Genomic DNA, 14,815 nt, shown 5'->3' with positions numbered 1-14,815 from the left:
AAATGCCTTTTAAGGTTGATGTTGTCAAACTAATCCACAGAGGATATCCCAAGGCTCAGGGAAATTTAGTCACCGGTACAGGGTCACATAGCTGGGGCTTGTCATAGCTGGGACCCAAACCCTAGATCTCATTCTAAAACACCCGTGTTCTTTCCAGCATTATCATTTTGCTTCCACTTGTCAACACCTTTGTGAAGGCAAGTACTTTATTGTTACTCCATCCTACAGATAAATTACCTGAGGTTCAAAAAGATAGGAACAAGTTTCCCAAGTTCACATAAACAGCTAACAAGTGGCAGGAATGAATAAGACCTAAAGGTTCTAATTCTGTTTTCATTAGTCTTTCCATTAGGCTACATATTTTATAAATTTATTTTATTTTTAAATCTCTTTCATGTTTTTAAGTAATCTCTAATTACATCATGGGGCTTGAACTCACAACCCGAGATCTACAGTTGCATGCTCCACCAAGTGAGCCAGCCAGGTGCCCCCATGTTTTATAAACTAAAAAAAAGAAAAAAGAAAAAAAATTTGGGAAGAAAATATCTACAAATTTTCAATTATATCTATTCATTAAATTATTTTACTAATTATTCAGCTTTACTGGATTATCTTTACTAATTATCCAGCTTAGAAATGAGAAATTCATCTATGTATATGAAACTAATTCAGTAAGCCTATTGTTTCTGAAGATTAAGAAAAATGTTTTACTGGGGTACCTGAGTGGCTCAGTCAATTGGGTGGCCAAACTCTTGATTTTGGCTCAGGGTCCTAGGATAAAGCCTCTGAAGTCAAGCTCTGCACTCCACAGGAAGTCTGCTCCAGAATTCTCTTTCCCTCTGCCTCTCTTCTCGCTTGTGCGTACATGCACACACACTTTTTCTCTCTCAAATAAATCTTAAAAAAAATGTTTTTACTAAAGTAAAAATTACACAATGAAATGCACCAATCTAAAGGGTACAGCCTGACAAATTATTATATATGAACATACCTATATACCTATTGTCCTGATCAAGTGTTTCTGGATCTTTTAATGAGCTATACCATTAAATTCTAAGATCAGAAGCAAGGTAAGAGAATTGTGTCCACTCATGTATATGAATGGAAATTTGGGTGGGGGGAGGGGCAGAGGAGAGGAAGGAGAATCTTTTTTTTTTTTTTTTTTTTTAAAGATTTTATTTATTTATTTGACAGACAGAGTTCACAAGTAGGCAGAGAGGCAGGCAGAGAGAGAGAGAGGGAAGCAGGCTCCCTGCTGAGCAGAGAGCCTGATGCGGGGCTCGATTCCAGGACCGTGGGATCATGACCTGAGCCGAAGGTAGAGGCTTTAACCCACTGAGCCACCCAGGCGCCCCTCTTTTTTTTTTTTATTTTTTTTAAGATTTTATTTATTTATTTGACAGAGAGACACAGAGAGAAGGAACACAGCAGGGGGAATGGGAGAAGGAGAAACAGGCTTCCCGCTGAGCGGGGAACCCAATGCTGGGCTCAATCCCAGGACCCCAGGATCATGACCCAAGCCAAACGCAGACAGACAGCGAACCAACCCATGCGCCCCAGGGTCAGGGAATCTTAAGCAGGATCCACACCCAGCACAGAGACCAAAGCAGGGCTCAAACTCATGACCCTGAGATAATAACCTGAGCTGAAATCAAGAATTGGATGCTTAACCGACTGAGCCACCCACATGCCACTCAATAGAGATTTTTATGACACAACCAAGTGAGCTAAGGTTGTATAAATCTCTAATTTTTTGCTAAAACTGACAAAAAGAGGAGCAGCAGAATCACTCTTATGGGAGACATTTGAGAACAAACCATGTACCTTGTTTTGGGGCCTGAGACCCTCTAACAGCACAAAGAAAATTGTTCCTTGCTGTGAGATTAGCAACTATTACTATTCTGCATAGTTCTTAAACTATGAAAACACTCCTTCATAGAAAATAGGCTATATATCTGCAAAAAGAATACAATGTCAAAAGTTCAAGTCCTTTGGGAAGACTGGGTGGCTCAGTCGGTTGGGCCATCCTCTTGATTTCACCTTGGGTCATGATCTCACAGTTAGCTGTTTGATAGAGTCTGGAGTCCGACTCTGCGCTCAGAAGGGAGTCTGCTAGAGATTCTCTCTCTCCCTCTCCCTCTGCTCCTCCCACTATGTGTAAGCTCTCTAATAAATAAATCTTAAAAAAAAAAAAAAGTTCAAATCCTTTCCACTGTTTTCCTGTTTTGTTTCTATTAAAACCCAGGGGAATCTTACCCCCCACAGCCTCCTCTGGTGGCAACCCAAATGAAGGACTTTAAAACAGGATCTTACCATGGGCCTGAGGAGGGTAAGAAAGGGGATCAGAATCTACTCCCTTCTGAAATACTACCTGACTCATTCATTTACTCAAAAAATGTTTGCTGGATGCTTACTATGTCCCAGGCACTGTCCTAGGCACTGCTGGATACATCAGTGGACAAACAGTGCCTCGTGGCACTTATATTCTGGAATGGTGATTTGGGTCATGCTGACAGAGGTTCCACTGAGGCGCCGGGCACCTCTCCTGCCATCCTTCTGAGCCCAAATGGACGGATTCTGAGCCTCATTCAGACAACTGGGGTATCTTTAGAGAGAAGGCAGGAGTAGTGTGGATAATATCTGGCTATTGTTTGGCACTAAATTCTATATGGAGTAAAAGGAGTCTGAAATTCATTTCTGTTTTGGAGTTCCATCTCATTGTAATCACACAGATCAAAGCAAGGTCAGGTTCAGAATGGAGAGACATCCCTGATTATGGCAGCCAATAAGACACTTGCTCACCGGTTTTTGGAGTCGTCCAGCAACATACAAGTTATTCCAGTTGAGAAGATCTTCAATCAAACTGTTAGTGCTAATGACCCCGTATTTGATAAGCTAGAAAAGAAAAGATATGGGCATGAAAGAGAGTAAAATACCACACTGTTGCTTTTGCAAATGCAAAATATAAGAAAACAAATTCTGACCAGAGTAGCACTTTGATTTCCAAAACCACTTAAAATCTCTGCCTTGTGAAAACACACATCTCCACCAGGATCTTTCACAAAGGATTAGTTTCCAAGACTCATCTGTCCCCTGTCTCCTCAGGGATGTGAGGTGAAGCAATCACTATCTTCACTCAGGCTCTTGTGATGATAAAGGCACAATGGCTCTCCACGGCTATCTAGCACATACTGGTCCTCACCAAATTGGAAATAAAAACTGGGTTTGCACCACGACAGTGTGAGAAGCAAAGATATGGTTCATGTTTCTCATTTCAGAAATAAGAGACCTAATAAATGGTGTGCCCAAGGAGGCACCATTAATAGCTGAGTAAAAACTAGGTTCCCGAGTGTCAGTCTGGGCTTCCAGTGTTCATTACAGAGTACAAGAAATTTTTTTTACGTAGAAGTTTTCACCAACATCCTTTACATGGTGAATTTCTCTTTTACTATTAAGTATTTCAAACACTTATAATTACAAAACCACATCTAAAAATTAAACCTCTTTATCAGAGCTAAACACATGGAATTATGGCCAAGCTCATTTCAAAAGCAATGTGTACAAACCCTGAATGTAGTTGTTCCAGGTTACAAAATCCCATTTGCTTCAACAAATAACTTCAGACTCACTTTGCTAAACTTCAGTATTCAAACAGCCTTCTCAGGCTACAAATATCTAAAAAGTAGCTTAAGAATTTTAATTAAAAAGTACAGTCCCTTTGGCATGTAATTATACCCCAACATTTGGCTACTGGAGCTTATAATATTGTTGAAACCACTAATTAGAGATAGGCTCAGCATAATACTAATTATGGAGAAAGAACAAAGTTACATGTTTGGCATGACTAAAGTAGATGTGGAACACTGCACTGAGCCACTATCTTCCCTCCAGTCTGGCCACAGCAGAAAGCCTTTCTTAATGCAGGCACAGAACAACTGGGTAGTAATGGAAACACTGTTGACCTGGAAGTCAGGGGCCTCTCACATTATAAAGAGTTGCATGACCTTATAGAAGTCATGTCCACTCTCTGAACCCTCATTTCCTCAAATGCAAAATTCAGGTTGGAGCAGGATTAGACCCCAATCAGAAAAGTAAACAGAGGGCCTAAAGGCTATACAGACATCACCAATCAATCATAGTACTCATTTCTGCCAAGTTCAGACAGGTCTTCAAAATCCTTAAGTCAGTACTCCAACCTCCTGCCCTTCAAAGCCTGGTCCATTGACAGGTAGTATCAGCATCACCTGGGAGCTTGTCAAAATACCTAAAATCTCAAGCACCATTCCAGACCACCTTAATCACTATCTGCATTTCAAAGAGATCCTCATGTGATTCATCAGCACATCAAAGTTAGATTGCTCAAAGCGATCAGCAGCACAGAGCAGAACTGGCAGAGCTGATGTAACCTGTATATCACCAGTAGCCCGGCTTACCTCTAGGGGGTATATGACTTAGTCCCCCCTTGGTCCTCTTAGGCTGCAGTCCTGCCTAGTTCTTGGCAGCTCTCTTAGAGATTGGGCCCCTTCATGTGAAAGTTTGGCAGGGTTCCTGCCATCAGACAATCCTCTGCTGTGATCTGTGCTGTTTAGCTACTCTCCAACAGGGACATGGGTGCCTCCTCAAATTCTACCCACTTGCGGGCACCAAAAGGTTCCTATTGCACAGCATCACATGCTCTTGACTACCTGTGATACCCTCATCCTGAGTGCGCCTGAGTATTTGTCCCACTAACCAAAGCAGTGGTTCTCAAAGTGTGTTTTCCAGACCAGCAGCAGCAGCAGCGGCATCATTTGGAAGCTGTCAGAAATGTAAACCCTTGTTACTAAGGGATTAAGTCTTGAAAGTTCTCCTTATCAGAAAAAAAACAAAACAAAACCTGTGTGTGGTGATGAATGTTAACTAAACTTATTATGGTAGTAATCATCTTGCAATACAGACATATATCGAATCATTACATTGTATACCCAAAATTAATGCAATGTTCTACAATTATATCTTACTTAGAAAAAAATTCCTCAAACATCACCCCCGATCTACGGAATCAGAAACTCTGGCGGGGAGCCTAGCAATCTGTGTGCCCAAGAGGCCCTCTAGAGATCTGATGCTCACTCAAATTTGAGAAGCACTGGCCAAAGGCAGTAATTAACAGTCTCTCTCAACCACCTTTATCCAGCAGGAATGTGAACACTTCCTGACTGTACGAACATACATATTTAGCTGGTATTGTAATATTTAATTTAATAACCACCCAAGTTAAGACAAACGTCCAAAGTCACTTACCCTACCATCACACATGATCAATGGATTATAGTAGACTCCAGCGCCATAGTTATTCTGGATAGTGGTGATAATCTTGGGTCCCAAAACTTTTAGGAAAGAGTAATGGTTCCAATTTTTTTTCAGGTTCTTTGAATGCCATGTGACAGGGTCATCTACTGTGAAAACAAAGTCTAGCATGGCACTCTGGGAATGAAGAAAAGAGATTTTAGTTTTAATTCCTCGAAAGGCACCTAGATAGAGTGGAAAGCTCTAAAATTCTATGCCATTATGATTAATAAATAAAAGACTGGAGGCTGTCATCAGAAATCTAAGCAAGTCTCTGGAACCAGTCTGAGCTTGCTTTCATCAACATGCATAGTGAGGGCAATGCTTGCTCCACATGTCTGGTCCTGCCAACACTCTTCCAAATACTTTATATGTATCATAGCTCAGTCTATCCTCAAAACAATCCTACAAGGTAGGTACTGATATTATACCAATTTTATAGGAAAGGAGACCAAGGCACAGAGTTAAGTTCCAGGCCTATGGACACAAAGCTAACGAGTGGCAGGCACAGTCTGGTTCCAAATTCTGAGTGCTGAAGCTTATGCCACACATGGCCTTTCATCTAAATGTAGCTACATTGTTCCACTTTTCTTCCAGATCAAGTAACACAGGATGGATAAGCTCTGAAAAGCATTATGTAATGGAAAATAAGTTATTTTAACTCTTACCCATTCACCAACCACTCACTGAGCACCTACGAGGAGCTCGGATAGATCCTGGGGTAGAGGTAAAGAGAGTCTACTGGGGAGAATAGACAAATTATCACTAAATGAACTTGATAGAGGAATGCAAAATGTACGAATTTTACTCAAAATGGGGTCAGAACCAGAAATGAGAAACTTTGCTATGAAGTTACATTTTTCAAGACTCTGATAAATCTGAGTCTTGAAGAAGGTACAAGAGTTAAGCATGCTTGGTGGAAGTATAAGTATGGGGAAGGGAAGAGAGTCTTGTTAAAGGAAAGCACTCTTATGCATATGAGAACTAGGCATGTTCTGGACGTTGCATTTACTTTGATATGCTGGAAAAGAACACAAGCAAGGGAGACCAGAGGGGGGCTGGGTTGCCATGCTAAAAAATCTTTCTGCAGAAGAGCTCACTGAAGGGAAGGATGACTAAAGGTGGGAAATAACACAGGGGGCTAACTGCAAAACTCTGGGTGAGAAGTGAAGACATTAAGTAAGGCACTGAGGGTAGGGACTGATGGGAGAGAGACTTTGTGTTGCAATCTATAAGGCTTGTTATCTTGTAGGGAATGAGGGTGAAGGAAAGGGAAGAAAGGGCCTTTTCTTGGAGGAAATTCCAGGCTTAATCAAAGGAAAATCTCCATTGAAAAATGAAGTGGCTATTGAATCAGGAGGCTAAGGCCTGCTCTAAGTGTCTCAAAAACCACAAACCACTGGTGAAACTTAAGATTTGGGGTGGACATGTTTTTTTAAAAAAATGTGTAATCAGGGGCACCTGGGTGGCTCAGTGGGTTAAAGCCTCTGCCTTCGGCTCAGGTCATGATTCCAGGGTCCTGGGATTGAGCCCCGCAAGTCTGCTTCCTCCTCTCTCTGCCTGCCTCTCTGCCTGCTTGTGATCTTTGTCTGTCAAATAAATAAAATCTTTAAAAAAAAATGTGTAATTATGTTAATGTATGTTAGAAAAAACAACTAGCCTACAATAACCTATAATTTCTTATATACCTACAATCTATAAATTTTCATATGTTGTCAACTTAAAGCAAAGCATTACTTAAATACTGTATAGTTGGGAAAACAGAAATTCAAGCAACTGTATAGATGGCCTTACCAGTAAGTGAACAGGCAAACCTTAACCTAAAAACAGATTACAGTCAGGTGTCCAAATCAAGGAGGCCCCATCGCAATCATTTCCTTAGTTTGTGTGACAATGAATTGTTAGGCGGGGCATTAACCACAGCAAATAAAAATCCAGTTCACCAGAAAACATCTCTATTTAGATTCTTGCTCTTTTTATGTTGATTTAGCAAAAGCTTTAAAGCCTGTGGAGAAAGTCAGTAACAGCCTCATTTAAATGAAAATATTTGCTTGTTACTCCACTTCTATGTCTTGAATCTTGCTTCCACCTTGGAAGCAAACTTTCCCCGCCCTATTGACAGGAGAAAGTCTGCAATCGTAAGGAAAACTGTACCCTCACTGCTATTGCACTCAGGCAACTTTGAAGAGTAACAACTCCTAGTCCTAAATAGACTCTTGTTAAGTCCTGAGCGTGCGTAAATATACTGGTCATCCACTAACTTTTGCTGGTAACTTCACTGCATCTGCCCTGGCCCTACAACCACCTGCCATCATTTCATACTTTCTCCCACAGCTATAGATGAGACTCATATTTGGCTGCTCATTAGACTCACCAGGTAAGTTTTTTTTTTTGTTTTTTTTAAATTCCCGAAGCCCAGGTCTTCTCCCAGTCCAAGTAAATCAGAATCTCCACAAGTGGAACCCAGGCATCAGCATTTTAAAGTTCTCAGAAAACCCCAATGTTCAGCCAAGGCTAAGGACACTGAACAGGCAAATTATTTCCTGTCTTCCATCTTGCCTCTCCATCAGCTTTGCCCTCCGCATAACTGCATCTCCTGTTCTACACCGAAGTGAGCTCCTACTTAGCCTTCAAAACTCAGCTCATGATGTCATACCACGTACACTTTCCTACGGTTCGTATTTTGCTAGTGGATACGTGAAGTGCGCAGAGTAGAGGGGCAGCTCTAGGGCTCTGGAGGGATCCAGGGCAAAAAGGACCTCGTGAGAACAGGCCGATTCCCAGCGTGGTGCCTGCCCCGGGGCCAGCTCACCTTCTGGTCTGAACTGGGCCCCACCTGGCGGTACACCCCGGAGCCGTAGGCGAAAGCCAGGCTCAGCTCCTCGGGGAAGTGAGACAGGATCTTGCGGAAGGCCACCCCCGAGCTCTGCAGCGCCATAGGGCCGAGGATCAGAGACAGAGACACTTCGCGGAGCAGGAAGAGCAGAGGACAGCGGGCCGGGGAACCGATACTGGGGCAGCTGGTTCAGGGTGGGGAGATGGAAGTTGGGGGACGCCCCGGACAGCAGAAGGCTGCAGCCGCGGGTGGGAAATGAAGGGACCCGTGAGAACTCGGGCCAAAAGCCACACCCCGCCGAAGCCTGAGGAGCCGCGCGGGTCCACGCCGGAGCAGGGGGCAGTCTTGCGGGCCGAGAGGCCAATCCTCACCACGCCTCTCGCGTGCACACGCGCTTCAAAGGCGCAAGAGAAGACGCTCCTCCGCGGGTGGGGACGCGAGGGCTTTGCGGAGACCCCTCGCGGTCGGAGGAGCGCTCTGCAGGCTGGCTGCCTCGACCCGTGACTTGGAGATGTGGGTGCGGAGAGTGTCAGCTAATTGAACTGCTTTTGAGGCTTAAGAATCCGTTTTTGGTGCTCGCTTCGGCAGCACATGTACTAAAATTGGAAGAATCCGTTTTTGTTCTCGACTCAAACACATTTCAGTAAATGGCTGTAAAGTCATGTATGTGTATGGCAGAAATTTTTTTATAAGGTGGAATTCACAAAACTAACATAAAATTGTGCACTTTGTGTGCACTTCAGTGGCATTTAGTGCATTCACAATGTAATACAACCATCATCTCCAAGCAGCTCCAAAATCGAAGATTTTGAAGGTTTAGAAAAGCACACATAAAATTAAAATCATGCCAAATTCCACCATCCAGAAATTATCACTATTTATTTATTTATTTATTTATTTATTTTTTAAAGATTTTATTTATTTATTTGACAGAGAGAAATCACAAGTAAGCAGAGAGGCAGGCAGAGAGAGAGGAGGAAGCAGGCTCCCTGCTGAGCAGAAAGCCCAATGCGGGGCTCGAACCCAGGACCCGGGATCATGACCTGAGCTGAAGGCAGCGGCTTAACCCACTGAGCCACCCAGGCGCCCCAATTATCACTATTTAAATTTGGCTGTGATTTTTTTCCCCCCACAAAAGCCCTTTTCAAATCCAATGATGGACATGAAAGTGTTCCATGAATGATAAAGGACTGCACCAATGTTCTCTGATATTTGTATTTAATTCTAAGGGTAGAGAAGAGTCTTTGCCTCTTTGCCTGAGGAGCCGTGCTCCTCACAGCAGGGCATATCAAATGCAATTTCTGGAGGAAACAGGCCCCACGAGAGAGCTCACCTGTTTAGGTATAACTAGAGAAACTTGTTCAAAATCACAGGATGTACTTTAACTTCCAGGACAGAGACTTTTCAGATACTCTTTTCTTCTTCCCTGGTGTACACTGCCTTTCAAAAAACAGAAATAGTGGGGCGCCTGGGTGACTCAGGCAGTTAAGTAGCCAACTCTGGATTTCAGCTCAGGTCATGATCTCAGGGGCTTGAGATGTTAATCCCTGTTGGTTCTGCACTGGGCGTGGAGCCTGCTTCAGATTCTCTCTCTCCCTCTGCCCCCCTTTCTCCTTCCCTCACCAAAGTAAATAAATAAGTAAGCAAAAAGCAGAAGTAGCAATGGACAAATCTGGGCAATGTTGATGCCCTTCACATGCAGTTTTCCTTGAGTCCCCTCCACTACTGGCTGGGAGGAGGTTATTGTCTCCGTTTTACAGATAAGGAAGCTAAATGTTAGAGATAGAAAGCAGTGTGCTTAGATCACATTAGCCTGTGGCAAAAGTGCAGCTAAAATTCAAAGCTGAACGTCAGCCTGGATTGGGAGGGAGAGCAGTTAGGATGCTGTTACCATAGTTTCACCAGGAATGAAAGATGACTGGCCAGGGGTAATAGAGGCAGGGAGGGGATTAATTCAAGTTGAAATAAAGGTTATGTGAATTCAAACTTTGAGCCCCGCACTGAGGTAAGTGCTGAGGATTTGAGATGGCTAGACCAGGGCTGATGCCTTGCAGGAGGTCAGGGTCTGTAAAGGAGACACATAAGAAAACCCAGAACGTCACACGCAAATGAAGCTGGGGTACCCAGGATGCTGACAAAGGAATGTTAATCAGCTCTGGGTGTGTGGGGAGAGACCAGAGGAGGTTTTGCAAGGATGGTATCTGAGCCAGGGCTTGAGGAATGGGTAGGAGTTTATCAGGCAGAAGGTAGATGGAAGAGATTCTATCAAGAGAGAATTGCTAGGGCAAGACAATAACAATAATAGGTGATACTTGTTTATATATTTATTATTCCCAAGCACTTTCTTTTTTTAAAATTTTAATTCCAGTGTAGCTAACACACAGTGTTATATTCGTTTCAGGTGTACATCATAGTGATTCAACAGTTCCATGTATTACTCAGGGCTCATCAAGATAAATTTCCATGCATTTTCTATTCTCTTTTCATCATTTGAAAGACCCTAGTAGGCAGGATGTCTAGAATCCTCATTTTTCACGTGAGGAAACAGAGGTCCTGACAGGAAAAGCAAATTTCTCAAAGTCACACACTTAGGAGAATGGTGAAATCGGGATCTGAACCCAAGGCTCGGGAACTCCAAAGGCCAGTTTCTTTACCACTGTGTTTTAGCGCCTTCTAAAATGGGTGGCCCGTGAGACAAGAGAAGGAAAAGGAAAAGCAGCTACTTCTACTCTGTCAGCCAAGTTTGACGAGCAGCAGCACTAGCCAAAGGGACAAGCTAGAGACCAGAATAGGGACTGTGTCTCATTCTCCCTATGTGAGCACAGTCATTTGGGTTCATTCCGACCAAATAGCACCCTTGCCCAGATTACTGGAATCTGAAATTACAGAACTGCAGAATTACACTAAAACTTTTCACATAAATACAGTGAATAGATCTCTGCCAGCCATGTTTCTTTTGTTCTTCCCTTGAGGAAATAACTTTGTTTTGTTTTTTTCCCTTTTCTTTGCAAAGTAATCTATGCTCATAAAAGTGTAAACATTACAAAATTATTATACCATCTCCCAGAGATAGCCACTGATAATCTTTGGTACCTATTCCTCCAGATATTTGTTACATATCTGTTAACATTAAAAACATTTGAAAATGTTTTTAAATTTTAAAAAATTTAAAATACTAGATGCTGTTTAGTAGTGTGCCCTTTTCACTTAACATATCAGAAACATGTTTCTGTGTCAAATATATAGATTCATCTCATTCTATCCATTAGCAGCAAATTTTTCTAAAATATGGATATGCCATTATTTGTTTAAATATTTTCAAAATGGTTACAGAGGTTATTTTCTTTTTTCATACATGCAAACAATGCTACAGTGAATATTCCTCATACATAGACCTTTGTGTACATGTACAAATATTGCTATAAAGTAGATTCCTAGAAGTGGAATTGCTGAATCAAAGCGTCTGCACCTTGCTAAAATCCCCTCCAAAAGATTATACCAATTCAAATGGTTACCCACGAGGTTCAGCCCTTGATATAAATAAAAATTCTGCAATGTTTCTCCATTTTTCTCCCTTACAGGCATTCACAACTAATTATCAGTAATTTTCATTTTCACAATCACTTTCCTTCCTGATAATGCAAAACTACCAACTGGAAAATTCCATCATATGCCTGTGTGCATTTTGCCTCTCTCCAGCAAGAGGCAGACGCAATAGCAGAGAATGCATTTGTATTCTTCAGCAGAAATCTCCTTGCTTCTAGCAGTTCATCCATTCCCTTTTAAATTACCATGGCTTGCTAAGTTAGAAGGCTATTAAAAAGCCTTGGTGTTCTATGTAATCGCTTTAGGGTTCTGTTAGAACTCTCATACCAACGAAATACAAACGTTAGAGAGCCGTTTATACTGCAGGTAAATGCCACTTGATTTCAGTGAAAGTTGGGCCTCATTTTTCTGATTTATCCAGCTGTTGGTTTTGTATCTTTAACAATGACCTTATTAGGTTGGGTTTCACTAGGACAAGGCTGAGGTAGTCTGTCTTTTAAAAAACCCCATGAAATCCCTTGTTACAAAATCCTCAGAAATGACACTATGGTAAGTGTTAGGGCCTAGGGTCATGGCAGACCAGGTCTGCCAGAGCTCTTTTGATCTTCACAGAGGACTGAGTTGAGAGCCAAGTTCAGGGTGAGGGTCAGGCTCTGGGTTTGTGTCCATGGGCTGGGTAAATGTGGGGGTGGCCGCAGCTGTGCATGCAGGTTTCTGTTAATCTGAATCCCTTCTGGAGTTCCAAATGGCACAGTTTCCTTCTGGGTGACGTGCTGAGTCCTCTGGTATTGCTCAGGTGTCCCCAGTGCCTGGGGCTTTGGAGTCAGGATACTGTGGATGGACCTCTCAGAAACCAACCTAGGGTTAGGGTTAGGGCCTAGGGGTATGACAGGCCCTTTATGGAGGCAGTGTTGATTTTTACGGGAGGCTGAGATGAGGGCATGAGTCAGGGGCATTTCTAGGGTCAGGTTTGTGTCCAGGGGCCCACTAAATGTGTGTGTGCCTCTGGTGGCCATGTTGATTTCCCTATACTGAATCTTTTCTGGAGCTCTGTATGTCACTGTTTTCTTCTTGGTGATAGCCTGAGTCCACAGGTAATGCTCAGGTGTCCCCAATCTCTGGAGATTTGGGGCCTCGCCCTTGGGGATGGAACTCTCAGAACCCAACCTAGGGTTGTCAGCAGGGCCTTGGTGCTTGGTAGCTCTGAACTGAAGGTGATGTAGGAGCTTCCCAAGGGGTTGAATTGATGGCGTGAGTTATGGTAGTGTCTGGCTCTGGGTTTGTGTCCATGGATCCACCAAATGTGGGTGTGGTCCTTCTGGGTGGCAGGCTGAGTCCTCTGGTATTGCTCAGGTGTCCCCAATCTGCAGGGCTTGTGTGCCAGGACTCTCAGGACAAAACCCTCAGAACTGAACCTAGGGTTAGTGTTAGGGTCTAGGGGCATGGCAGACCTGATCTGCTGGCACTATGCCCTCAACTCAGCAACCGTCACCATAGAAATAGTGCTGGAAGATTGGGTCTGCCATGCCCCTGAGCCCTAATGCTAAATGTATTTTGGGTTCTGAGAGGTCCATCCCCAGGATCCTGTCTCCAAAGCCCCAGGGATTGGGGACACTGGAGCAATACCAGAGGACTCAGCCTGGCAGCCAGAAGGAAACTGTGTCATTTAGAGCAATGGAAAGGATTCAGAGTAATAGAAATATGATGGCCCACTTGAGTCAACCCCAACTTTCAGCAGACCCTGGACGGAAACCCACAGTCTGACATGCCCCCTGACCCATGTACTCCACTCAGCCCCTGTAGAGATAGAAAAAATGCCAGCAGATCAGGCCCGCGATTCCCCTAGGTCATAATGCTAAACCTACTTGTGGTTCTGAGAGGTCCATTCCTGGGACTCTTGCTCCAATTCCCCATGGATGGGGGACACTTGAGCAATACCAGAGGACTAAGCCTACCACCAAGAAGGAAACCCTGTGATTTGGAACTCTGGGAAGGGAGTCAGATTAGCAGACATCGGCATGCCCATCTGTGGCCACCATCACATTCACTTGGCCCATGTACACAAACCCAGAGCCTGACCCTCACCCTGAACTTGGCTCTCAACTCAGTCCTCTGTGAAGATCAAAAGAGCACTGGCAGACCTGGCCTCCCAATACCCTAGGCCCTAACACTTACCATAGTGTTGTTTCTGAGGGTGTTGTAATGAGAGGCCCGGCACAGAAGCCCCCAGACTGGGGAGACCTGAGCAATACCAGAGGACTCAGATGCCACCCAGAATGAAACCAGGCTGTTCGGAACACTGGAAATGATTAACAGCAGAAGAAATCTGCCTGCCCACCTGAGGCCACACCCACATTTAGTGGACCTCTGTTCAAAAACCCAGAGCCAGACCGTCTCCCTGACCCACACCCTCAACTGAGCAGCCCTGGAAACTCTCCACAGAGCCTTCAGATTGGTCCTGCCATGTCCTTAGACCACAATTGTAACCTTTGGTTAGGTTCTGATAGATCCATCTCCAAGGGCCTGTCCTCAAAGCACAAGGGACTGGGGACACCTGAGCAATACTAAAGGACTCAGCCTGCCACCCAGAAGGAAACCATGCCATTTGGAACTCCAGAAAGGATTCAGAATAGCATAAATATGCATGCCCACTTGGGGCCACCCACACATTCACCGGCTCCCTGGACAGAAACCTGGAGTCTGAGGCTCACCCTGCCCCATACCCTGATCTCAGCCACCCTGCCCTGTAAAGTTTGAAATAACACCAGCAGATCAGGCCTGCCATGTCCTTAGGACCTAAACCTAAACCATAGTTTGGGGTTTGGACCATAGTTTGAGGGTTCTGGCCCCAGAGGCCTGGCACAGAATCCACACAGTTTGGGGACATGTGGGCAATAGCAGAGGACTCCACCTGCCACCCAGATGGAATCCATACCATTTGGAACTTTGGAAAGGATTAACAGCAGTAGAAATCTGTATGCCCACTTGAGGCCATGCCCACATCAAGTGGACCTCTGGACGCAAAAAAGTCAGGCACTCACCCACAACCACACCCACAACTCAGCCCCTCATACAGCTCTCCACGGGGTCTCCAGATCAGTCCTGCCA

General features: G+C 44.0%; 1 protein-coding gene across 3 annotated transcripts in view; it reads right to left on the bottom strand.

Moving 5' to 3' along the window:
* Positions 1-8,541, bottom strand: part of TAMM41 (TAM41 mitochondrial translocator assembly and maintenance homolog) — a 51,447-nt gene extending 42,906 nt beyond the window's left edge. For all 3 annotated transcript variants that reach the window (XM_047744529.1, XM_047744549.1, XM_047744539.1), the window contains exons 1-3: positions 8,138-8,541; positions 5,281-5,463; positions 2,803-2,895 (exon numbers count right to left, since the gene is read on the bottom strand). In XM_047744529.1, the coding sequence (XP_047600485.1) occupies positions 2,803-2,895; positions 5,281-5,463; positions 8,138-8,263 (402 nt within the window). In that variant the 5' untranslated portion in view covers positions 8,264-8,541. The remainder of the gene's footprint in view (positions 1-2,802; positions 2,896-5,280; positions 5,464-8,137) is intronic.
* Positions 8,542-14,815: the final 6,274 nt, after the last annotated feature.

Source organism: Lutra lutra, chromosome 1 (assembly GCF_902655055.1).
Source record: "Lutra lutra chromosome 1, mLutLut1.2, whole genome shotgun sequence".
Classification (NCBI taxonomy): Eukaryota; Metazoa; Chordata; class Mammalia; order Carnivora; family Mustelidae; genus Lutra; species Lutra lutra.
This window is presented reverse-complemented; position numbering and strand designations above follow the sequence as displayed.